This window comes from Oryctolagus cuniculus, chromosome 1 (assembly GCF_051225735.1).
Source record: "Oryctolagus cuniculus isolate XC-2025 breed Fujian yellow rabbit chromosome 1, ASM5122573v1, whole genome shotgun sequence".
NCBI classification, from domain to species: Eukaryota; Metazoa; Chordata; class Mammalia; order Lagomorpha; family Leporidae; genus Oryctolagus; species Oryctolagus cuniculus.
Genome location: NC_142867.1, coordinates 219,977,503 through 220,004,693, shown reverse-complemented (window position 1 = coordinate 220,004,693; position 27,191 = coordinate 219,977,503). Strand labels below are relative to the sequence as shown.

The 27,191-nt window shown below is 45.3% G+C and overlaps 1 protein-coding gene across 1 annotated transcript in view; it reads right to left on the bottom strand.

The window, feature by feature from the left end:
- Positions 1 to 20,268, bottom strand: part of PAPPA (pappalysin 1) — a 266,049-nt gene extending 245,781 nt beyond the window's left edge. Inside the window, exon 1 of the mRNA XM_051855823.3 lies at positions 19,748 to 20,268. Within this exon, the coding sequence (XP_051711783.3) occupies positions 19,748 to 20,168 (421 nt within the window). The 5' untranslated portion in view covers positions 20,169 to 20,268. The remainder of the gene's footprint in view (positions 1 to 19,747) is intronic.
- Positions 20,269 to 27,191: the final 6,923 nt, after the last annotated feature.

Here is a 27,191-nt window from a genome sequence, read left to right as displayed (position 1 = left end):
TGTACTCTTTGAAAGTTTAGGGTTTGGTGGAATGTTTCAGGAGATTTTTACAGAGACTCACAGTGGCATAAAATTAAGAATTTGAGTCTACTAAATCTTACTCTGACCCTAGCATATAACCTGATAAATAGAAGATTAAATGAATTGAAGATGGGTGAAAGAAAGGCTAGAAGGAAAATAAGGCGGAAAAAAGTAAGGGTTGTTAGCTGGATGGATGGATAAAGAGGTGGATTAATGGAAGGGTAGATGCATGCAATGAAGGGTGGAAGGGATGCCTGTCTATATTTGAAATAAACTTGCCTTTATAAAATTTCAGAATAATTCAGAGACCAGATTTGAATAAATAAACTTTTAGACTATATATCTAGGGAACAAAATCTTCCCTCCTAGAAGGGAAAAATTTCTGATTCTATTGACACCAGCAAGGATAGAGATGAAAGAAAGTGTGCCCTTAGTCTGATTTGACAATTCAACATCAACAGTCTTACTTCCACAGACTCCCTATGACAACTCAGCATCAACAATCTCACTTCCACAGACTCCCTGTGACAACTCACCACCAACACCCTCACTTCCACAGACTCCCTGCTACAACTCAACACCAACACCCTCACTTCCACAGACTCTGTGACAACTTGGAATCAACACCCTCACTTCCACAGACTCCCTGTGACAACTTAGTACCAACACTCTTACTTCCACAGACTCCCTGTGACAACTTAGTACCAACACTCTTACTTCCACAGACACCCAGTGGCAACTGAACATCAACACTATCATTTTCACTGACCCCTATGACAACCCAACAGCAACATTCTCAGATCCCTTGTGGCAACTCAACATCAGAACTCACTTTCATAGACTCCCCAAGGCAACTCAGTATCAACACTCTCACTTCCATAGACTTCCTACAGCATTAAGATATTGGAAATTTAAACAGGTTCAGGAACTGAGCTGATATGCCTTCTGCCAGCATGTAAGGACCATTGATCCCTTTAAGAAACTGACAAAAACTTTGGAGTGCATAAAAATTGTGCCACCTCAAGTTTTTACAGAAAATGTCTTAGGGCTCACAAATGTCATAATGTTCCCCTTAACATCCTATTTGTCTGTTGGTGTAAAATATGAGTGCTGTACAGGCCTTTTAGTTGGTAATAGTATTAGTAAGGAAATAAGTAATATTGACCAAAACACTAAAACTTAAATAAAATGTCAATAATCAATTCACATTATGATAATTCTACAGTTGAGGTGCTGCTTCTGGACTCCTGCAATTCATTGTCAGAGTGATTTTTAAAAAATGTATACCAGATCTTATAGCTCCATTGTTTGCAGCTCTTCAAGAACTTCCCAGCAGACCTAGATTAAAATCTAGACTCTATGATTTGAGGTGTCTTTACTCTCAATCTGACAAAGATTTTTCAACATCTTACACATCTGCTCCTTCGATGTGCTGGACTTGCCCTGTGTCATGGTTTATTCACTAGCTCTTCTGGCTGTCTCTTTTTCTTTAACCTCGGTCACTCATCTTTTCACACGACTTTGTCTTTATCCTCTGTCATTTAAGTTTGAGCCTGGCTACACAAGCCAATGTCCTTGTATTCCAGTCATTCTCCATAGCATCCTCTTTTAAATTCTTATAGGACTTACTACAATTAGTATGTAATTCCTTACAACTGTTTATTTATTCATTACCTATTATGAAACTATAAATCCCCATGAGCAGAGGCTCATTCTGTCTTGTTCTTTACTAAATCTAAAAGTGCTGGGTACATGGTATACATTTATTAGTAGATAAAGACTTACAGGGATTTTTTTGGAAGTTTGGTATTATTACTACTTCACTGTGGGAGCCTGAACAAATCTCTTTCCTCTGTGGACTTCAGGTTTCCTAAATGCAAAAGGAGAATTTAAGTACTATCCAATTATAGGATCCAATGATCAGAAATCTTCATGTCTAAGTTCAGAACTGAGTTTAAACCCTGGGACAACATGGCAGAATAGAAGGAATGGTCAAAAAACTGAGCCCTAGTCCTTTTTTGGTCCTAACTTGGGTAGAACCTGAGATCATTTATTTATATTTTTTGGATATCATATTCTCCATCTGTGAACTGAACAGACTGGACTACATAAGCTCTAAATTTACATCATTCATCCATCCAGGTATTGACTCACAAATATTAACTGAACCCTGCAATGTGACAAGCCCCCCAAAAGATGTCTCTGATCATGGAAGATATTATTCTGCCCTCAGATTCTCTGTGGAGATTACTGAACCACAAATGAAGGTTGCAGGAGGAGCATGGATATGTCCCACACAATCACACCAAGTTCTTTAGCAGCTCTTTTCAGTGGTGGGATTGGAAGACTGAGGAAAGACCATGGGGAAAAGATTTAGGGTTAACAGGGATAGTAGACTGGCTAACCAGAAGAAGAGGAGGCATAGTGAGGGGGAAAAGTTAGCAATAATATATGTTTCCTTTTTTAAAAAAATTATTTTATTTATTTGAAAGACAGAGTTACAGAGAGATTAGAGACAGAGAGAGGTCTTCCATCTACTGGTTCACTCCCCGGATGGCTGCAATGGCGAGAGCTGTGCCGATCCGAAGCCAGGAGCCAGGAGCTTCTTCCAGGTCTCCCACATGGATGCAGGGGCCCAAGGACTTGGGCCATCCTTTACTGCTTTCCCAGGCCATAGCAGCGAGCTGGATTGGAAGAGGAGCAGCCGGGACTAGAACCAGTGCCCATATGGGATGCCGGTGCTTCAGGACAGGGCTTTAACCTGCTGCACCACAACGCCGGCCCCTAATACATGTTTCAACACACTATTGATTAGCTCAGGCAAAACAGAGTCATATCTAATAGTCAGTATCATTCATAATGTGTTTGCTTTCACTGTTTGGTCTTTCTTAAGACCCATGTTGTGAACCCTCAAAGCACTTTTTATTCACTGCAATCATTTTTTAAATATTTATTTTATTTATTTGAAAGACAGAGTTAGAGAGAGAGAGAGAGAGAGAGAGAGAGAGAGAAAGAGAAAGAGAAAGAGAGGTCTTCCATCTACTGGTTCACTTCCTAAATGGTCATAATAGCTGGAGCTGGGCAGATTTGAAGCCAAGAGCCAGAAGGTTCTTCTGGATTTCCCATGTGGGTGCAGGGGCCCAAGATGGGCCATCCTCTGCTGCTTTCCCAGCACATTAGCAGGGAGCTGGATTGGAAGAAGAGCAGCCAGGACTCGAACTAGCGCCCACATGGGATGTCGGCATTTCAGACTGGGGCTTTGATCCACTGTGCCACAGCGCTGGCCCCCACTGCAATCATTTTTAATCACCCTGTCCTCACTCGTATTTAGAGCTATCTCAATCCATTCTTTCACTTAACAAAGCTTACACTAGTACTGTGCTAAATGGTAGGAATAATGCAGAAGTAAAGACTGAAATGGCCCCTGATCCTGAAGGGCTCAGAGGAGAAGCCCAATAGGTATGAAGACAATCAGCAGCATATAATACATGTTATGAGGGTGAACATAAGAAACTATCTGGACTCGATTCAGAGAGTGATGGAATGAATTATCCATTCATTTCCTAGCATCATATTCCTAAGAGCTACTTACATTCAGCATCAACAGCTGAGGCATGAATCTAGAAGTGTGGACTATTCTCCTTTGATGACTATACAGTTAAAATGACATGTATGACTATACACACAAGGAAAGCAGAGCATGCACACCACGTACATATACATGCCATCTACTTCACAAACAAATGCCACAATCCTTCCAGGTGGAAAGGACTCTCTTATGCCCTTGAAATAATCTCAGGGCACTTTCTAGTCTGATGATAAACATGAGTGCAGTGTTTCTGCTTCTGTGTTCCCCAAGACTCTATTAATTGCTTGGTTATAATAGTTACCATGATGTCATATATGTTTACCAGTATACTTCCACCACAGGGCTGGGAGCTCCTTGGGGGAATGGAACTGTGTGTGCCTTGTTCTTTGTAATCACCAGCTCCTAGCTAAATGTATTATACATAAAAATTGCTCAATATCTACCTATTAAATACTTGAATAGATGAATAGAGAGATTTAAGGAAGGAAGGAAGATTTAACTCTCATAATAAACTTTCACTTCCTATTTATCCTCACGTAATGCCTCAGATGAAGGTTTGCCACATAAATGCTTATGAAGGGTTATTGAACAGCTGCACAGTGTTTTCTAACAAGCTCACCAATGTGAACCCACAATTATAACTATTATTCCACACTGTAAAGGAAAACAAAGAGACCCAGTGGAAAGGGCACTGATCTGGGAGTCAAGAGACCTGAATTCTAATTTCAATTTTACTGCCAATTTGCTGCTTAACCTTACTCAACTTAGCTTACCAACAAATTAACTTGCTTGGACTGCAGTTTCTCCATCTGTATACTGAGAAGATTTGGTAAAGTAGATCCTAACATCGTTCCACCTTCAGAATTTGGGAAAGAAATGCATGGGTTTTTAGGAGATTGGGTCTAATCAGCCTACTGGGCTGTGTAAAGGGATCACTCTGTGTGCTTCCTACGGTCTCTATCAAGGCTTAGTGAGTTCCAATGATACCCACAACACAAGTCAGCCTTGTTGCTCTACAGTCGGTCTTCTAGAACCGCTTTGTTTACTCAGTATGATCTATCCACCTGTAGTTTGATTCAGAATGCACCACAGCCCTCGTCACAAGGTGATAATGTATCTGCATTGAGCATAAGTGGGGGAACATGTCCCAGGCTCTGATCCCCAAAAGAGGAGTCTAAAAACATTTTGACAAAGACAGCAAGTTTTAATTAAGAATATATGCCCCAGAAGATCACTTACTTAAACGTGAGAAATGCTCTGGTGGATGCTAAGTGATCTTTCTGTTCAAATAAAATATACTTTGCATATCAAAGATATTTCTTAGTCAATCTCTTTGAAACCTTTTTTTAAAGATTTATTTATTTGAAAGTTAGAGTTACAAAGAGGGACACGCACACATATACACACACAGAGGAAAAGGGGGGGGGGGAGAGGGGGATAGAGAGAGAGAGATATCTTCCATCCACTGGTTCACTTCCCAGATGGTTACAACAGCTGGGGCTGGGCCAGGCTGAAGCCAGGAGCCAGGAGCTTTATCATGGTCTCTTACAATGGTGGCAGGGGCCCAAATACTTAGCCCATCTTCCATTGTTTTTCCCAGGCTATTAGCAGAGAACTGGATTCCAAACAGATCAACCACACATGAACTGGTGTTCACATGAGATGCCAGTGGCACAGGTGGCAGTTTTACCTGCCACACCACATTCCCAGCCCCTCTTTGAAATCTTATAATAATCATTGAGATTTTGCTCCCATTTCTCCCTCCCTCACTCTAACTTATCCTCTTTTCCTTATTTCCATTTTTCACTCTGCAGTCTTTAAATGCTTGTATTAACCACTGGAGGCACATTCATTCATTCACTCATTCATATATTCACCCTCACATAAAAATTTGATGGATAACTAGGATATGCCAAGCAATGTGGCAGGCCTTTTAAAGGAATACAGATAAAATTAAATGGGCCTGGGTTTGGATTCCAGTTCCACCCACCACTCATTAGCTGTGGGCCTTTCAGTGAATCATGTAACTTTCTAACCCAATTTCAGGAGTTCCAAGTGTAGCAATCAGCACAGTTCCAGCACATAGTAAGTGCTCATTATAAGCTAGCCACTTTTATTACTGTCATTACTGCAGAGAATGTGTATTCTCCCCCAAGGGTATATAAACAGCAGAGAATTCCAGATCCTGAGGTCACCAAAAGGTCTCACAAGATCAAGGGAGGTGCATGCAAAGGTCCCCTATCAGAGAAGGGAAAAGGATGAGAACCCAAGCAACAGAAATGATTGCCGGGATTTGGGGCTAGTAAGACACTGAAAAGGGGCAGAGCAGGAGAATCTAGGAGACAGCTGTAGTATACACACAAAAGAAACACTTTGCAAACAGGCAAAGGGCCCAGAGGGGAAGACCAGGGCCAGAATGTGGCTTGGATTAGAAAGGCTTCAATATGAGTTCAAGAGGCCCTTCGAAACACTGCTCCCCACCCCACCCCACCCCCTTTGCTTTGGAAAGCCAGATTTCTTTTCCCTTCTAACTTCTTTGCTCACTGGGAAATGGAATTAACCACTGTGTAATGTTGCTGGCTGTGACGCACATGCCAGGTCATGTGCTCTGGTTACGTAATGGGACATGCCTGAGGTTCGTGAGCTCTTTCTCCCAGAATCATTAGAAATTCAGCTGGTTCTTTTACTTAGTCATCCGTTCACTAAACACACAGATAGCTCCTTTATATGCAGGGCACTGTGCTGAGCAATGGTGAAGTTAAGATGGCATAACCCTAAATAACACACAGTGAAACATGATGAAGAATTCCAAGGGTTTTGAAATAAGCATGCAGAAGATATAGTGGAGACAGGTGGATAATGGAGATGGAGAGCAAGTTACACTGGGAAGGTAGGGAGGGCTTCTCATAGGAGGGGGACCTTGAGAAAAACCCTGTAGAAGTGGGATGTCGGTGCTGTGGCATAGTGAATAAAGCCACTGTCTGCAGTGCCAGCATCCCATACGGGTGCCAGATCATATCCTGGCTGCTGTTCTTCAAATCCAGCTCTCTGCTAATGGCCTGGAAAAGCAGTGGAAGAAGGTCCAAGTGCTTGGGCCCCTGCACCCTCATGGGAGACCTGCAAGAGGCTCCTCCTGGCTTCAGAGAAGCCCAGGTTTAGCTGTTGCAGCCATTAGGGGAGTGAACCAGTGATTGGACAATATCTCTCTCTGTCTCTCTGTATCTCTGTCTCTCCCTCTCTCTATCTGTAACTCTGTTTATTTATTTCAAATAAATAAATAAACCTTATAGAAGCATAAACATTATGCAATGTTGAACACAGAAATGCAAGAGACATGCCAAGTAAAAGAAGTGATATTTTAAGTCTTTCACTCTAGGGGCCGGCACCATGGCACAGTAGGTTAATCCTCCGCCTGCGGCACTGGCATCTCATGTGGGCCCCAGTTTGTGTTCTGGCTGCCCCTCTTCCAATCCAGCTCTCTGCTGCGGCCTGGGAAAGCAGTAGAAGATGGCCCAAGTGCTTGGGCTCCTGCACCCATGTGGGAGACCGGGAAGAAACACCTGGCTCCTGGCTTCAGATTGGCACAGCTCTGGCCGTTGAGGCCATTTGGGGAGTGAACCAATGGAAGGAAGACCTTTCTTTCTGTCTCTCCCTCTGTCTGTAACTCTACCTCTCAAGTAAATAAATAAATTTTTTTTTAAAAAAAGAGTCTTTCACTCTGAAAAGTGATGTCTAAAAAGATATATTGTGAGGAACTTAAAATAATTCAGTTGTTAATGAAGAATCTTTAGCTAGGGATGATAGAATCAAATTTGCACTTTAGGAAGATCTGACTGTGTGGCGTTGGAGGATCGGTTGAAGGGATGCAAGTGTTGAGATTGAAAGAAGTGGCCAATACTATACCAGGGAAATATTCATAACAATGAATGAAGATGGCTTACATTAAGAAGGCGACAAGTGGGGCTGGTGCTGTGGCATAGCAGGCAAAGCCGCCGCCTGCAGTGCCGGCATCCCATATAGGCACCAGTTCGAGTCCTGGCTGCTCCACTTCCAATCCGGCTCTCTGCTATGGCCTGGGAAAGCAATAGAAGGTGGCCCAAGTCCTTGGGTCCTGCACTCACATGGGAAACCCAAAAGAAGCTCCCGGTTCCTGGCTTCGGTTTGGCACAGCTCCAGCCATTGCAGCTAATTGGGAAGTGAATCAGCACATGGAAGACATTTCTCTCCCATTCTCTCTCTCTCTCTCTGCCTCTCCTTCTCTCTGTGTGTAACTCTGACTTTCAAATAAATAAATAAATCTTTAAAAAAAAAAAAAGAAGATGACAGGTTAGCTACAAAAATGCCAAGGAAGCAAGACAGGCAGGAATCGATGACAAACTGAATATGGTGAATGAGATATCTGGAGTCCTTCAAGAGGATCCAAGAAATTTTGGGGAAAAGATGGTTCTGTTTTGTATGTGTTGAGTTAGTTTTACATGATGGATCTATGAGCCCAGCGATAAATGACTGTCACCAGAAGACAGGTGGTAACTAATCTTTTTGGAGAGGCTATAAAGTCAGTGGACAAGTGGCCCTAGTTCACCTGGCATGATCACTGACTTGGACAAGCCACTTTCCTCATCTATCCTTAGTTCCTCTTCTATGGAATGAACAGCTCAGCTGAGTCCTTCCAACCTTTGCACACCTTGGTTCTTTGTCCTTAATATGGATTTTACTTCATAAAACTGAGTGCAGCATGTATTTATTTTTTTTTTACATTTTCTGGCTGTGTGGTTTGCACCTGTTGGAGCAAGGCTATTTTGTGCCTGTTAGCACACCCTTTGCTTTTTTCTCATTAGCCATTGTTGCTGAATAAACTACAATGTCATTAGAAAAAATAATCCCCTCTACACAAACACATTTGGTCACATTCTTCCCAGCCACCCTTCATGAGGCAACAGGAATTGCGGAAAGACAAATGTGGGATAGAGGAATAACTTCTTGTTAGAAGGGTGACAGGTACAGGTTAGACCACCACTCTCCAAAAGGCAAAAGGCTGAACCAGCTCTCTGGATTTAGTCACAAGCTGCATCTATTCACATGCTCAGAAGTCCCAAGCTGTGACCTCTCGTATTTTCTGACTCTGTTTTCTCCACATAGGCTGGAACCTTGGACCTTACCAGGTTCTCTACAAGTGAAAGAGGGCAACTTCTACTCCTCTAGAGTCTACAGACCCTGGATTTGTAACAAACAATGTTGGAAACTAAACACATTTTCTTTTTCTTCTTTGAAGAAAAATCTAACTGGCCGAAATAAATGTGGTGAGCATGTGGAGCAGGAAGCGAGAGGGGTGAGATGGGAATAAGAGGACACGAGATGAGCTTCGGAGATTACAGAACTGAAAAGTTCCAGGAAGGAAAATAGGCTATAGACTCAAGAGTTTAAGCATTTTTCTTCATGAAATGATATGATTCAAATGATAAGATTAAAAACGCAATGACCTATTGTGACGTACACAAATGTATCTGAAGTGGAATTTGTTAAGTAAGAAATTATGAAATTTGAGAATTGTAACCACTAGCATGGTAAGGATCATTTGGACTGTAATTTAATGAGGTTTTGAATCTGATGGAAGTTATACTTGGCTATATTACTAATTAGATGACTTCTAGCTTTTAGGATGTCTCAATATTTCTTAAATAATGTTTTCAGTCAGTCTTTGAAATTTTGCTGCTGTTATTTTGCTTTTGATTTATTTATTCTAAGGGTAGAACCATACCTCCTCCCCAACATACACACACAGGTCTTCCATCAACTGGTTCCTTCCCTAAATGACTGCAACAACTGGGGCTGGGCCAAGCCCATGGCAGGAACCTCAAATTCCATCCATCTTTCCCACATGAGTAGCAGGGACCCAAGCACTTGAGCCATCACTTGCTCTCTCCCAAGGTGTACATTAGCAGGAAGATGGATTGGAAGCAGAGGATTTAGGATTTGAACCAAGAACTCCAATATGGGATATAGGTATCCCAAATAACAACTTAACTGCTATACCGCAACAGCTTCCCCTGTTGTTTTACTTTGTGACTTGAGTAATCGTAAAGTGTATATGTCAATGGAAGAGTCATTTTCTAAGGCATTATCGGTCAATCCTACCTTAGCAAGAAGGCAAGTCATGTCCTTTTCTCAAGAAGTGTGTTGCAAAGAGTGGGGAAAAGCAGAAAGTGGGTAGGCACTTGGCCCCTGAGGGTGATAGGCACAAGCACCACCTAGTGGAGAAAAATGAATCGAAAAGGGAAGAAAACTGGAACTATTGCCAATTTCAGAATTTTGTTTTAGGATAGTCCTGATTAGGATAACAGAATCCTAGGAACTGTTGTTAGTAAGACCAAGCTAGATAAACTCCATTTTTCAGAGAGATAAAGTAACTTACCCAGCAAGCTAATGACTGCACTGGCCTGAACAGACACCTGCCAGCTCAGAGTGAAGTGTTTGTCCTCTGATTCGCCATGGCTTTCTCAAGACAGCCTCAGGTGTGCTCTTGAGCCTCTTTCTTTCCTTATGACACCGCTCCCGTCAACCACCCCAACCACCCGATTCAATCCTTACTCATCCTGCATGCTTGCCTTCCACACAGTGCTCCTCAACTCTGTTCCTGACTTAATTTTTTCTCATAAATAGTTACCTGAACCCATGTATGACATATGTGCTCATTTGTGTGTAGTCTGTCCTCACCCCCTATCTAGCCCCTGTCCAGAATATAAATTCCTGAGGGCAGGAGTGTTTTTTCTCTCTGTTCTCTGCTCTGTTTTCAGGGTTCAGAACTATACCTGGCACATGGAAAGAACAAAAACAAACAAACAAACAAACAAACCAAAAAACCTTGTCAAATGCTTGGGAAGGACAAATTTTGCTTTGTCATTTATTTTTATCTGTATTCCTTTTATTTCATCCAACGAGCACACATTGCTTCTGTACAAGGAAAGGATAGCAACCTGTTCATTTTGTTTGCCTTTCATTTGAGTTTACATTTTTTGTGTGTGTGTTAAAATTATGGCAATAAATCTTTCCTGAGTGGTCAGGGAGGAAAAGGCAGTTCCTTGCTTTGCCAAAGGAGGTAAGCAAGTCCAATTTCTAGTTGTCAAGAGAATCAGAAATTTTGTGTGGCAAGGGCTAGACACACAAATCACCACTATGAGTTTACTTTTGTTGGGCTACCCATGATTTTGATTCCATTACTAAAAATTTTATACACGAAGGCCCAATTAATCTTCAAAAACAATCCTGGGAAGTAAAAACTAATATTATCTACACTTTACAGATGGTAAAGTGAATCTGGAAGACATTAAATAACTGTCCAAGGTCATGGAATTAGCAAGTACAACACTCAGGAAAACAAACCCAATCAATTGAGTTCCTGAGTATTATGATCAACAACCGTCAAAGAGCTCAGAGAACACATACTCCTGCAGGTCATTCCTCTTGAGCCCTAAAATGTTCTAGAAGGTGTCCTGGGCAGTTGTAAACGGAGGGAAATGATGATCCAGAGAAATAAGAACTAGCGGTACATGTAAGTGTGCTTGCGTGTGTGTGTGTGTGTGTGTGTGTGTGTGTTGTCACAATATGTTTTGTATTGTCACAATGATCAGTAGATCCTGTGGGACTCTTACACACAGGGCCAAGGATTCTTAACATTTCACAATGTGTGGGGCAGACCCATAGCAAAGATTTTTTTTTAATCATAAACTTCTTTTGCAAGTTTCCACTTACCCCTTTTACATATCCTTCCAAAAGCTTCCTTCTTTATTTTCCTTCCCATCAAGCTCTCCCTGCATGGTCATTTTAACCTGAGTTTCCCAGTGTACAGACTGGCAGGGAGAGGTGGCTCCTGATGGCTGCAGCCTGGGGGTATCATGACTTTCAGTAAATCTTCGAGTGCCCTTGGGAGAGTCCCTGACCACCTTCAAGCTGCAGCGTCTCCATTTGCAATCCTGTCAGCTTTCAGAACACACAGGGATTTGAGACGTCACCTCCTCCTGTGGCTCTCAAACCCTTTTAATTTTTTTCAAACTTTTTATTACAGAAATCTTCAATCACACACAAAAGAACTTACAAAAATGTATTGAAGCCCCGTGCTTCCATAACCTGATCTCAACAATTATCAGTTTACCAATCTTCTTTTAACCCCCTTCCTCAACTTTTTTCCTGGACATTTCTAAAAAATGATGAACCAAAAAAACAAATGGCATAATATGGTTTTGCCCATGAATACTTTAGAATAGATTTCTAATAGGTTAGGGACTTTAAGAATTAAACTGAATTATTCCATTATCATACCTCACAAAATTAATAATAACCCCTTAATGTCACATCATGTACATTCAAACTCTCTACAAGGGAGAAACTCACTCAAATTCTATAGAATCACATTTGAGGTTACTTTTTTTTAAAGCAGAATAAGGTAAAGGGATAATGGGGGCAGGCAGAGTTCTGCCCTGCTGCCTTTCCCCAGAGGCTTCCTAAGGTTAGGGGGGTACAGTCTGGAATTCCCCATTCTACCCCTGTACCTTCCTTTGCATCATGAGAACCCTGGGGCCCTGAGAGGAGCAAAGTAAGCTGTCAAGGTCATATAGCAGTAAGTGGCAGTGTTTGGCAGACTTGTGAAGTCCCCACATCAAAGGACTCCAGTGAGGTCACAGGCATGAAAAGGTTTGCTAACTCCATCACTATTTATCATCCCCAGTGTGAACGATGATAATAAAGGCACCTTTCCAGGAATGACCTTGATTGCCAAGTCCCTCACATCTCTCACCTTCTGGCTCCTCCAAGCCATGCTGACATGTATTCTGAGTTCTGATCTCATCCAAATGTTTCCTCTGCCCTTGTCTCACCTGGTCCCTAGGACAACCCATGAGACAGGACTGTAATCACACCTGAAATCCTGTTCCTCAGGTGCCAAGCAACACAGCTCAGTCAGAGGAAGCAAAAACAGGATCTGAACTCTGATCTCACGTTTGCTAGCACCATGTCTTTAAGTGAATCAGGGAGCTGAACCTTGCCAGTGAGTTCCCAGCTGCAGGTGCCAGAATCACAGGTGCGAATTCCCAGTAAGTGCATCAAGTCATGCCACAGAGATCTCTGCATGGCAAGAAGGGAGATGAGGGGACACTGAGGGAAAGGGAACTATAAATTAGAGAAGGGGAAGGTGTGAATAGGTAAATGGGTGCCTGCTGGATTCCCAAGCCCTTGGCTCTAGGTACACCATGTACAATCTGCCCACCGAGGGGACCCTCCCTCCTGCAGCATGTGGCGGCCATCTGTGTTCCTCATCAGAGACACCTGCAGTCAGTGCTAGTTTCAGAGGAATCTCAAGATACGGGTTTTGAAATAATAGGGACACTGATCTGCCTACAGGAATAGTCCAGGGAGAAGCAGTGAGACTCAGATCTGATTTCTTGCACCCCTTATTCCTGCTGAGAGAGGCTCCTTTCCCAATGCTCTGAATGATTCATTTGAAATCAGGTGCACAGAATTGAATGTGTGACCTCCTTACTGGAGTGTCCACACTTTAAAAGAGCCATCAGAAGGAGAGGATATAGCTTCCTGCACAGGAATGATTCTGAAAACTAGGAATGTTAGGGCTCTTGGCACCCAGTGTAAAATTGAGCAGTGGAGGATGGAAGAGGGGTCTCTCCTGGTGTCTGGGGACTCAGAGTTGCGACAGCTGAATTTCTGTAAAGACCCAGCTGGAAATGTCAGACCTTTGGGTCTCATTTTCCCCACCTGCAGAACAAGGGGAAGTCAGACTAAGTCAGTGATTGTCCCCCTGGGTGGCCCTCCAACACTACCTGAAAAGCTCTAGAAAAACACCTTGACCGGGCTAACCGGTCAAACTCCCTGGGGTGTATCCCAGGGGGCAGGGTGTTTGAAAAGCTGGCGATTCAAGGTGCAGCCAGGAATAGGAACCACTGGACCAAATGATCTCCCAGGCTCCTTTGAGAGAGGGCAGTCTATGAGCAAAGTTTAATTCTGTATGACCCTGGTCCTCAGTTTCCCTACTGCACAGTGAGCTTCTTGATCCAGATGACCACCAAGTCCATGTTCAGGCTGTCATGTACCACACACACTCCTGAGCTCCACATCTGCTGGCCTCAGGTTTGCCTTCCCTTGTGCAAAAATGAGAAGCGTTCCTACAGGTCCCACAGCCTCGTCACCTCTTATCTGTCCCTGCATAGTAATTCAGGGGAAATGGAGACCAGGGAGGGCAGCTGAGGAATGAGCAAGAGACATGTCACCGCAGATCTGGGACTGCCATTTGGCCTCCATTCCCAGGAGTGCCTGGGTTCAAGTCCCAACTCTGCTCCTGATTCCAGCCTCCTGCTGATGTGTGCCCTGGGAAGCAGCAGGTGACAGCTTAAGTAGTTAGTTCACTCCCATCCATGTGGGAAACCCAGATTGAGATCCCTGCTCCTGGGTTAAGACTCAGCTGTTTTGAGCATTTAGGAAGTAAACCAGAAGATGGGATATCTGGGTCTCTCTCTCCCCCTCTCTCTTTCTCACTCTCTCCTTTCCAAATAAAGTATTTAAAAACTATTCATGCAAACACTTAAAAGTTCCCCAAAAGACAGACAATTTCCAAGTGCCTAATCATCACAATTGAAGTGAATCAGTAGTCATATACCAAGTTTCATTGAGGGAAAGGAGGGGAGAATCTTGAATGATATTATTTAAGTGGTTCAGCATAGCTCTGTCTTTATTGAATGGAAACCTGCAGACTTTTATAGGCAACTTGGATTTGCAGACAGTGAAAGATTTCCTGAGGCAAATTCCTCATCCGTGGCATTGTGCATCCAAGATCCTCCTGTCCCGTCAATGCAAACTGTTTTTCCTACTTAAAGAAAAGTCCACTGGTGGGGCCAGTGCTGTGGCTCACTTGGTTAATCCTCTGCCTGCGGCGCCGGCATCTCATATGGGCACCAGGTTCTAGTCCTGGTTGCTCCTCTTCCAGTCCAGCTCTCTGCTGTGGCCCGGGAGGACAGTGGAGGATGGCCTAAGTGCTCCGCATGGGAGACCAGGAAGAAGCACCTAGCTCCTAGCTTTGGATCGGCACAGTGCCGGCCATAGCAGCCATTTGGGGAGTGAACCAACGGAAGGAAGAAGACCTTTCTCTCTGTCTCTCTCTCTCTCACCGTCTATAACTCTACCTGTCAAATAAATTAAAAAAAAAAAAAAAAGAAAAAGAAAAGTCCACTGGCTCTGGACTTCTTTTGGCTTTTGCCACCAAGAAACTATCCCAGCAGGTCAAAAAAGAAGATACTGAAATGAAAGGAAGGAACTGAAGGCATCTAAGATACACTGTCTCATCCAGAGAGATGACCCAACAACTGGAGAAACAAAGCCCTAAAAGTACAACAGGCCTCACTTTCAGAAGGCCACAGTACCAAACTGGAAGAAGGAGATATGATTACCTGCTAAGTACAGCTACCCTTGACTGCAGTCCCTCATATGAGCTGGTGCTGTAGTAGGTACTATCTTCATACCTATTTTATTGAAATTTCCTGATACCATCATACCCACTTTACAAAAAGAACACCAAAGGATGCACTGAGTAACTTAACTAGAAAGCATGCAGCAAGAACTGGCGAGAGAAATTCCAACCTTGGTCTGGTTGCTAATTTGATGTGAAAAGAAAACCAGATAGGGTAGGTGAAATTCAGGCTTCAGCTGCGATTTGTACCCATTTTTTACCCTCTTTAATCTGTGAGTGTACAGTCAGCATACAGAGACACAAAGGAACAGGCATATCCTGCCACAAGATTGAGGAGGGGAAAGTGAGTCATTGGCTCTCTCTCCAAAAAGGCTGCAGACAGAGGAAACAGGCACTTGGGACTTGAGTTCACATCTGGGTTCTGTCCACTTGAGGACCTGTGGGAATTTGGGTCAGGTCATTAAACCCCATAGAAGACTCCATTTCTTATTTTATCAAGTATGCACGAGGAGGCCCACCTCCCAGCATTGTTGTGAAGGCAAATGCACACAGAGGCAAGTACCTGGCACCATTATGGACCTCTTGGAGGCACCCAGGGAACAGGTTTCTATTCTACTTTAAGTTTCCTCAGAATAGAAGGTCAAGAAGGTGATCTTTGGAAAATCATGTCTCATAATGGGGTGAAGTTTGTTGAGCACTTGCTCTACACCAAGTTCCAGTTCCAAGCATTTACTTGATGTCCATGCTACTCTACAGGACAGGTGCTTGTGCCATCATCACTTTGTAGATGAGGAGGCTGAAGCCCAGAGGGGTCAGCTAGCTCCAAGGAAGCACAGGTAGGTAGAGGAAGAGGTGGACTCACACTCAGGTGATATGGGCTATTACAGCTGGGTTCTGTGTAGCCATGTTCTAGATCCCAGGTGGGACTGTGAACGTTAGCAAGCACCATGTTCATATAAGGACTCCTTACAGCCCAGCCTTCCTTGTTGCAGCCACTCTGAAGTGGGGAAAAGGTGGCAATCTTTGTCGGGGGTTGAGTGGGTGGTAGAAAGCAGAGATTGAAGAAGGAAGGGAGAAAAGGACTCCTGGGAGCAACCAGCAAACTCAATCCAGCCCCACAATTACAACAAAGAAAAAAAAAAGGCTGGCAAGGGGAGGAGCTGGGCGGGATTCAGGTAAACCCCTTTTCCCTTCCGAACAGTCTAGGAATCACTAAGGCAAGGGGAGTGGGGACTGGGGTGGGAGGAGGGCAGCACTTGTGGGGTCCACGTTTCACTTATCTAACAGGTCAGGAGAAACTTTAACAAGATTAACTGCTGCTCAGGGCCTCTGCTCAATGGAGCAAATTGAGTCTATTGTTTTCTTTTTCTTTCTTTCAAACTGCACGGGTGGGGGAGGAGGTTGGAGATGAGGGGCAGGGGTCTAGATCCTGCCTGGTGTGCCACAAAGGCACAGGGATGTGTCAGAACCCCCGCCATCCATTCCACAGACTTGAAAGGGAGCCCACTGTGTGGAGCTGGAAGGCTGAAGGCTGTGCCTGGGTGGTGGGTGTGCGTGGGGTGAGGGGTGATGGTGTTTATGAGACAAGCTCTCTCCATGGTGCAGGGGCAAGGCCTGGAAGGCGGGATGCCAGGAATTGCATCCCAGTTCCTGCCGCTGAGGTCCTGTGTCAGTCAGCACACACCCCTGCCCTCTCTGAGTCTCTTCCTTCCCATTTGGCCAAGGGGAGAATGGCTAGGGTAACTCCCTTCTCAAAGCAGCCCCTGGAGCCTACAGAGCATCCACCGTTGGTGGGCCCTCCCGAGAATCCTGCACTCAGGCACTTTCTAACTCTGGCTTTGTTTTTGCCTGCGTAAGCCTTTCCTTTTTTTTTTTTTTATTATATTTATTAATGTATTTTTTCTCCTTGCCTTTCAGAAAAATACAAGGCATGTTTTCTGAGCTTCAGAAGCGAACGGCTTCTTCGGTCCTTCCCCCTGCCTCTCCAAGCGCCTGTCTGAACTGGTGTCAGTGAAGTTTGAACCGGGCAGAAATAGCATTCCGGGCGGATCTGGGAGCACAGCCCGCCTACCAGGAGCGGCAAAGCCTGCCTCTGCCAGACGACAGACCCGGTTAACAGCACCGTAAAATTAGACCTTTACGAAACCCAATTGAATCCTGCAGCAAAGAATGATGTAAGGCAGCCTGGCCTGACAGCAAGGCAGCAGCCCTCTGCCTGAAATAGCAGTGCAGTCCCCGCTGAGCGATGACTGCTCTCAAGATAGGTGACCAGGGATTCCTCCGAAAGTGGCGACGCCCAGCCGGAGGAAAGCCAGGGAAAGCCAGCAGAGGTCAGGCAGCAAACTGGGCACCTGAGGTCGCAGCGACACAGTGAGCCTGGGCACCAGATCCTCGACGATGGCCCTCTGGGTCCTGCGTCTCCCAGCCGGAACTTACACGAAGGAGGGAGCTGAAAAAGTACTTCTGCAGAGGACCTCTGTTTGTTTGCTTTTTAATTCAAGGAGAAGCAGGTTCTTTTTAGTCCAACACTCTGTACCGTGTGGAGGATACTGCGGAATGAGTCTTTTCTGGCTCAGGGCCAGGTGTTTACACACCGCCAAATCTGGCTCCGACTCAACTAGGGGAGAGAAAAAAATCCACCCGAACCCTCCAGAGAAAAGCTCCTGGCTTTCTGGTGCTACAGGACAGCAATGCCTTTTCTTTTTCTTTTTCTTTTCTTTCTCGTTTTGAGGGGAATGCTATTTCCACACATAAAATGGACCAGGCATTTTATACAAGCAATAATAACCTAACGTCCCCCATCCAATTACAGTATTTTACGGCAACAATCTTTGTGCGAGAGAGTGAGTGCTCAGCCAAACGCATGTGAGGAGGCTTCTCGTCTGAATTATAGACACTTGGAAAGCAGTCTCCCGTGGAATTCCAGGAGTTGCACAGATATATTTTTAAAGATGCATTCGATACCTCTTCCATTAATGATACCTGTATAGCCCTGGGCTGTCCTCTGTGGAGGGGAAACCCTCTACATCACCAGCTCGACAGGTACACATTAGGAAAGCCCAGACCTACTCATTTCCCCCCCCACCCCGTATCATCTCCAAACAACAGACTGTGCTTTTCACATGTTTGGAAAGAGAAGTAAACATACCACAGCCCTGAATTATCACCACCATCATTACTATTTCGAATACCGTCTCCTCTGCTCCATATTATAGCCTCCTCCGTGTGAGTAGGGCTTGGGAGCTAAAAGTGAATGAGCTCCTTCGCCCCCTCCTTCCCGAGGAAAAAGGAAAAATAGCACGCAATGACGTCAGCTGTGTGTGCGTGTGAGTGTGAGTGTGTGTGTGTTTGGGGAGGGGGGGGAGTCGCTCTACTGCTTTCCTGGGGTAGCCGGAAAGTGGGGCTTTGGCAGGCATATTATTGGTATAGCAGCGAGTTTGGGTCCCAAAAGGTGACTGTCAGGTAAACAGGGCAAGCAGCGCAACGTTTACAAAGTCCCAGGCAAAGAGAGAGAGGGAGAGAGGGAGAGAGGGAGAGAGGGAGAGAGGGAGAGAGGGAGAGAGGGAGAGAGGGAGAGAGAGAGAGAGAGATTGAGAGAGCGAAACGGCACCGCCTGAAGAGCGGCGAGCTTTCCCTTCGAAGAACGTGTGTGTAAGGGGGTGGGATCGCAAAACGCCTCGCACGTTTCCTGACTGCAGCCAAGGGGGAACCCCTACTCTCACTTTAAGACGGACCAGAGCATGGCAAGGCTGTTTGTGCAGGGAGGGAATCTCCCAGACGGCAGAGGAAAACTTTCCTTCTCCCCGCCAGCGCCGCCCCCTCCGCCCCCAAGTTTGTCAAAGGCATTTCCACAGCCGCGTTTGGGGGCTGGAGGGGCAAGGGTGGGGGTGCGTTTCTAGGGCTCGCAACCCTCGCGCAGTGTCCGGTTTCACTACGGGCTTCGCGGTGCAACAGCGAAGTGGGGAGTGGGGTGGGGGGCGCAGGGAGAACGCAAATTCATCCCGGGCTCATAAAAGTCCCAAACGGGAAGGGCGCCCCGTTTCGCAGCTGAAACTCGGGGATGCAGGCGGGGTTTGCTTTAGGGAGGTCTCGCTCCGGCTCCGAGTGACAAGCTAGGGGCTTTGTCAGAAAGCGAGCACAGGATGGGGTGAATCCCAGAGGCAGGCTTCCAGCCGAGAGCAACTTTGGGGCAGTCCCAGTACTTCTAAGCCCAGGGCATGACAACAACCGTGTTCTCTCTGGCTTTCAGGGTAACGGGGAAAACTGAAAGAGGGGTCACCCCCACTGAAAACTCAAGGAAGTCTGCGGTCCCCTAGGCTCCTTACACATGCATCCATGTCAGGTCATCCTCCCCTCCCTCCCAAAGGGAGACCGTAAGTCCTCCCTGCGCAGGGGCACCGCTGCGCGCACGCGGCTCCCCGGGGACCAGCCGTCACTGGCTGAGGGTCTCCGGGCCACCAGGAGCGCGCCCCACGCTCCCCCCGGGAGGCCAGGCAGCCACACCTTCCAAGTGCGCCCATTCCGCAGATGGGACAAAGTAAGGTCCGCTGCCCGTCCCGGGTGTCTCCGTGTCGCGCACGGGGCAGCTCCGGCGCAGACACACCCGCAACCCCCCGGCCCGCCCGCCACCCGCACTCAGGCACCCGCGCGCCCGGGACGCCCTCACCTACCTGTGATCACCGCCGGGGACCTCTGGCCCCCCTCCGCTCGCAGCCACACTTGCAACGTGAACGCGTCCCGGGGCAGCTCGAGGTCGGCCCGCAGGCGCAGCTGCTCGCCTCGCCCGCTGAAATAGAGCGCCCGGCTCGGCGGGCTCGGCTCCTCGGCGGCGCCCCTCGCCTCCCGCTGCTGCCGCCGCCGGGGGACGCGCACGGCTTCCCAGGCACCGCCCGGCGGCGGCGGCGGCGGCGGCGGCGGCGAGGCGCGGCGGCCGCGGGCCGCCCGGGTGGCGCAGGTGGCCGGGCCGGCGGCGGGGCGCGGGGGGCGGCCGGCCCGCGGGTCTCTCCGGGCCCGGCGGGGGCGCTCGGCCAGCCCGCAGCCCAGCGCGGCGCTCAGCAGCCCCAGGCGCAGCACCCAACTCCAGAGCCGCATGTCCGACGGTCCCCCCCGCCCCCCCTTCGCCCCTGCACCGCCGCCCGGAGCTGCCAGCTTTGGGAGCCTCGGCGCCTCGACTTTCTTCGCTTCTTCACCCTTCTTGGGCGAGCCCCCCCTTCCACTTGCTTTTTTCTGTTCTTTCTCGCTTTCCTCCTCAAGGTGTTTGCCTCACTGCCCCCACCTTTGGAAAATACAGTCCAACTCCTCCTGGTTGGCGATTAATTTCCCTCCCCGCTCCTTTATCTGCCTTGTTTCCCCCTTCCAACAGCTGGTTGCCTTCCTCCTTGTTTTATTTCATTTTATTTTATATGATTTCTCGCTCTTAAAAAAAAAGCTCCTCTAAGACACTGATCCGCTGAATTCCCGCCCCCCAAAAAGATGCTCTAATTTATTTATTTTTTGCGTCCTTTATAACACAAGCCACAGCCCCCTTCTCCCCCCCTAGTCCCCCTCCCCTCCCTCCTTCTTCACAAAATGAAAGGAAAGAGGGGGGAAAAATCCCTCAGAAGATGAGTAAACAAGCGTATGCTAATCTGCTCCCGAGCGCTCCACCTTCCCAATTGAATGAGTCCCTGTTAAAACTGCGCGGATCATGACTAATCAATCAGTTTGGAGAGGCCGAGCTGCCCAGCCTTCCTCCACTTTGCCGCTTGCCTCCTTGCCCGCGCTCCCGCCTCTCCACCCCCTCCTTTTTTTTTTTTTTTTTTTTTTTTAAGAAGACAATCTTAAAGTAACAATTTAATGAAATTCTGTACACACCCCCTTACGGTCCTCCCAGCTCTCCTCATTTCTGCTCAAAACACACATTCCTGTTTTTTTGTTTTGTTTTGCTTGCTTTTTTTTCTCCCTTACTTCACCTCACGCAAACACACACCTCCTTATATATATTTATTTTCCTCCTGACGGGAGAAAAATCTCTCTTCTTTCAGTGTCCCCTTTGAACGTTGATGGTAAGTCTCATCCTCTCCTGTAGCACATAAAGTCCTGAAACTTGATTCTCAGATTTTTAAAAATGTTTCTCTCCCTCTCTCTCTCTCTTCCCCTCTTTCTCTTCTTCCCTCCCTCCCTCCTTTCTTTCTCCTCACTCTCTCCTCTTCCTCCTTCTCCCTCTCTCTCCCTCTTTCTTCTTCTTCCCCTCCTCCTTTCTCTTCTCCTTTGGCTTCTCTGTCCCTTCTCCCTTTCTCCTGCTTAGAATTCCCTTAAAGTTGTGCCATGATGTGGGCTCCTCTTCCCTGAGCCCCCGTGCTCCGGGCTTCAGCTAACCCAAATGCTGTTTGCAAAGCCGACATGGAATCAGCAGAAGGAAACAGAGACAAGGCATTTTCCAAGGCATGTGTCTTTCAGGGCTGTAGACCTAGCAAAACTGGGTCTCTGGATTTCCCCGAATGTGCTTCAAAATGTTCTATGGGGTGCAAGAAATTATTTTAATAAATCATGAGAGAAAAAGCTTAAGCCTCCTACTTTTCTCAATCTAAGAAATTGAGGTCCTCTGACATTGTTCAACTCACAGGTAAGGATCTGACCACTGCTGCTTTGTAGATTTGTTTTGAACAGGGACATGTATGTAATATATTTTTTTCTCCCTTTTCCCCCTCTTTATAGAACTCAAAGGCTCCCCCTTATGGCAAAACAGTTCTTATTCTTTTTCCCCTCCCAAGTATTTAATAAGTCAAAATGCATTAGCAGCGGTGGATTACGAATTATTAGTTCAAATAATGTAGTGATAAAAATGTACTGTGTGAGGTTTACATGTGGATAATGAACTGGATGTCTGAGCTGAAACTGCCTTCCTTCATTTGCAACTTTCTTTCCCATGTGCTCCGGTCCTCAAGGCTGCTCCAGATCCTTGAGAGCTGGGATCATTGCTACATGCTTCAGGGAGAGGGAGTTTTTCAGTGGAGAATGTGGGCCAGTGAAAGTGCATGTGAAGATCTGTAGGATGAGCAAATCTGTAAAAGTCTGACAGTGGTTTGTCCAGATTGTAGGGTCCTACTGGAAATGGGAGATCCCAGATTCAGATCTTCCTGGTCTGGGAAGGACTTCCTATATGGTCTCTGGCCAAGAATATTTGAACTCAGTTTGTCCTGTTATAAAATGAAAATTTCACTGTATCTTCAATCTGTTTTCAGAGACTGACTGGAAAGAGGAGGATCTTGGATGCACAATGCCACGGATGAGGAATTTGCCTCAGGAAATCTTTCACTGTCTGCAAATCCAAGTTGCCTATAAAAGTCTGCAGGTTTCCATTCAATAAAGAGAGAGCTATGCTGAACCACTTAAATGATATCATTCAAGATTCTCCCCTCCTTTCCCTCAATGAAACTTGGTATATGACTACTGATTCACTTCAATTGTGACGATTAGGCACTTGGAAATTGTCTGTCTTTTGGGGAACTTTTAAGTGTTTGCATGAAATAGTTTTTAAATACTTTATTTGGAAAGGAGAGAGTGAGAAAGAGAGAGGGGGAGAGAGAGACCCAGATATCCCATCTTCTGGTTTACTTCCTAAATGCTCAAAACAGCTGAGTCTTAACCCAGGAGCAGGGATCTCAATCTGGGTTTCCCACATGGATGGGAGTGAACTAACTACTTAAGCTGTCACCTGCTGCTTCCCAGGGCACACATCAGCAGGAGGCTGGAATCAGGAGCAGAGTTGGGACTTGAACCCAGGCACTCCGATATGGACTCCCAATCAGTGCCTTTACTTCTGCACCAAATGGCCACCTCTATAATAGTTTTCGATGTTTCTAGATGTTTGGGATTTTATCAGCTCCACTACCGGGAATCAAAACAGGAGACTTTTAGTTCTAGTCACCCCTCCAACACATACCAGAACTTTGACCATGAGTGAGTCACTTCTCTACTCTCCCTTCCACATCCTTCCCTTTAAAATGGGATTATCTATTTCACAAATTTATTTTCAGGATAAAATATGCTCTGGGGCATCCTACTTGTAAATAATGCCATATAAATACCATTTATTCTACTGTTGCTGTCAAGAACAAAATGCTCCTTAGGTTTGTTACAGAAAAAGAACATTGAGGAGGCAGTTATTTCTTTCCTGTGTCAGGCAGGGAAAGGAAAAGCCAAAGGATCTTTGAGCACCTTGACTTCCATTCTTCGATGCATTGGAGGCATTCGGCAACACCTTTTTCTCACCTGTTCATTGATCATACATTTACTACTCTGTCCCCTGTGTCTTAGAAGCACAAATTCCTTGTGCATGTATGTGTGTATTTTCTTGTATTTAATTGCGTGTAAGATTAAATGAATTGTAACCATTGGCTCACCCATCCTAATCATTCATGCTTGATCTTATTTATATATAACATAGTGATACAGCAGATGCTGCTCTTTGTACTCTATCATGTAATCTTTCATGAATTGTTTATCTTTTAAAGTCTTATTTATTTGTTTATGAGAGAGAGAGATGCCGCTGGCTCATCCTCCAAATGTCCATAATAGGGGGGCTGGGACTGCCTCAAATGGAGCTAGGCATCAAACCTAAGAACTCTGATGTGGGATACAGGTATCACAATGAGTTCTGAACTGTAAGGTTAAATGTGTGCCCCTCCCTTTCTTTTCATCATCTGTAGTCGAGGAGCAATCAGCTGAGAGTCAGTTGACTGGAGGTTTAATTCTGAGCTGTGTGGGATCTTTGAATCTCACTTAGCTTATGTAAAATGAAAGGACACGAGTCCAAGAAACCTAAGAACTTCCAAATCTGAAATTGAATGGAGTCCCAATTATCAGAGTATGACGGCATCTTCTATATGATCACCCTGTGTTTGACTGGTTCCATCCTACCCACTCCTACTCCTCTTAAGTTTCTGAACATTGTCATCCTCAAAACTACTTTTACTCTCTCTCATCTCTCTGGTATATACTATTTCTTTTTTTTTTTTTTAAGATTTATTTATTATTTGAAAGTCAGAGTTACACAGAGAGATAAGAGGCAGAGAGAGAGAGAGAGAGAGAGAGAGAGGTCTTTCATCCAATGATTCACTCTCCAATTGACCACAACGGCTGGAGCTGCGCTGATCCAAAGCCAGGAGCCAGGAGCTTCCTCCGGGTCTCCCACACTGGTGCAGGGGCCCAAAGACTTGGGCCGTCCTCCACTGTTTTCCCAGGCCATAGCAGAGAGCTGGATCAGAAGTGGAGCAGCTGGGTCTCGAACCGGTGCCTATATGGGATGCTGGCGCTACAGGCCAGGGTGTTAACCCGCTGAGCCACAGCACCGGCCCCTGGAATATACTATTTCAACATTCATTTTCTTTGGTAATAACTAAAAGCTAAGTGTTTTGCCAGTGTATAAGGTCTACAGGAATGTAGTAGAGTAACATCAAAATAGAGTCCTAAAGAATTGAATGGGAGAAGATGGTTTGAAGTACACATTTCCAAGTCATCGTGACCTGGGTTCTTGTGACCTTCGGCAACTTGCTTAATTATTCTGAGTTTCAGTGACCTTACCATTGAGTTTTCATAAGGTTTAAATTAGTGTGCTACGTGACTTAGTAGGTGCTCAATAAATGAACCTCCTTTTTTCCCACAGATTTAAATTTTGTGGTCCTCTGGGCTTTTTTGTCAGTTTTCCTCTGGAGCCAGAATCCAAACTACTGTTTGAGTCGCACAGATCATTCCCATCTTAGCATTCCAGGGCAATCATTGTCCGTCTGGCAGAATCTGGTACTGTGTGAGATAGGATCTTGCATTGTTCTTGGTGTCCTGTTTACATCTTTCCTCCCAGATTAGAACCTTCACAGGCAAGGGTCTTCAAGGCCATTTGTTCAGAGAGCCTCCCACTAACTGTAATCCTCCTTCAGCAGCCTGAAGGGCTCCCTCCACTGGGCTCTCATAGAACTTCCTCTGAAGTTCCATCACCACATCCCCAAAGTAAACAATCACTTAATTACATATCTGCCCAAATTCCATTTCCACTGGAATGGAGGCTCTGTTACATTCACATTTGAGTTTCCCCATGTGCCTAGCTCAGCACTTTGCATATAACTTCTGGTCCATGACCACTGTTGCATTCAAATATGCAGTTTTGTCTGCATTACACTTCTTCAGTTTATACAGTTTCTCCTGTGGTGCCCATCACAATGCTATGGATGTTTTACGTTTTTTGTTTTGGTTTGGTTTTTTACAATTTTTATTTATTTATTTGAAAGGCAGAGTTACAGAGAAAGAAGAAGCAAGTACAGAGACAGAGAGAGGTATTTTCCATCTACTGGTTCACTCCCCAAATGCCACAATGGCTGGGGCTGGGCCAGGGTGAAGTCAGGAGCCAGGAGGTTCATCCAGGTCTCCCACTGGAGCGCAGCTGCCTGAGTATTTGGCCATCTTCTGCTGCTTTTCCAGGCACATTAGCAGGGAGCTGGGTCAGAAGTGGAGCAGCCTGAACTTGAACTGTTGAATTGGTACTCATATGGGATGTCGGTGTTGCAGACAGCGGCTTACCATGTTACTCCACAATGCCAGCCCCTGTTTTAGGTTCTTAATAAATACTGTTTAATTTCTTAGTTTCCTTAGCCTTGGCTCTCTCAGATGATGGATCTGTGGACATCCTGACAGACCTAGTGCAATCCACTGGCTACTCACACAGAAGTTCCTAGAAGGGTTGTGAACTTCAGAATGGAATACACTGAGTTCAAATCTAGAGTTCAAATCAGCAAAGTGCTAAGCTGGGCACATGGGGAAACACAAATGTGTTTATCTTTGCTAAATAACAGTTATAGTCACAGTTTATATTTGTTGAATATGCACTGTTTTCTAAGTAATATTTAAGTCTGTTCTATTGGAAAAATCCCATCCAACATTTATAACAACCCTACAGAGGAGGTCTAATAATTAGCTCATTTTAGTAGAGGAAAAAAAAAAGCAGAATCAAAGAGACTAAATAAATTGTTGAGAAGTCAGCCAATCTAGATATAGTAGTCTGTGTACTAGCTCCAGGGGCTAGGAAAATTACTTAGCCATTTGAGCCTTGTTTTGAGTTTTATAGATTTCATAGGGATATCTAGGAGATTAAATAAGATGATGAACATCATGTTGCACAGTGAAAAGTACATATGTCAGTGTGTGTTGGATAAACATTAGCTTCTTTGCTCCAGCTCCTTCCTCTGTCTAAATTCAGGGTAGGATTGAGGTGGGCAATGAGGACTGGTGCCAAAACTCATCCTCCCTCTGTGACTTCAAGCACCCAGTTTGCTGCCTAACCTCTGCTGGCTTTCACTGAATGGGCATCATCACTTTCTAGTAGTTGGATTATATTAATGTAACACATTAAGTAGAGTGACAATTCTAATAATCATGCCAGTAGTGATAACTCCCCCATGTTGAACACATACTATGTGCTCAATACCATACCAGGCCTTAAACTTTTCTCATCACAAGACTTAGGAGGTAGGTTTGAATTCAGTGCATCTGAATTGTTCAATAGTTTTTCTTTTTTCTCTAAAGTCCATACTTTTATCTTCTTAAGTCATATTAAAAATATATTTATTCCCAGCCCAGAGTAGTTCTTAGCATTTCCAAGATCCTTCCAAAAATAATCTGGGATTGAATAATGGCTGCTCTGAGTCCAGAGCCACAAAGAAAGGGAGCCAGTGATCATATCTTCTAGCCGAGGTGGAGATGGGGATTTGGGATTGCTGACTGAAGCTGGCAGGCTCGTATTTTCCTCAGTATGAGAGAGTTTGAACCTTGAAGTTCATGGCAAAATGGAAGTAAAAAACAAATTTTATTCGGTACAAAAAAAATTCGCCCAATAAATGTAGTCATTCTTCAAAAAGTTTGTGGAAAATGTGTACTGCCCCCAAATAAGCTTATCTTGTAATTCCATTTTCTGTGAACTCTTAAGTTTCCTGTATATTTTGAGTCTTTTGTGTCCAGTAATGACTAAAATCAACTGAGGTTCTGTCACACTCTTCCTGCAGCCGTATGACTGGAAAGCTGGAACAGAAACTTCTAGATTCTAACCATCATCCTTTGACTCATACATAAAAGCCCCATTTTGGT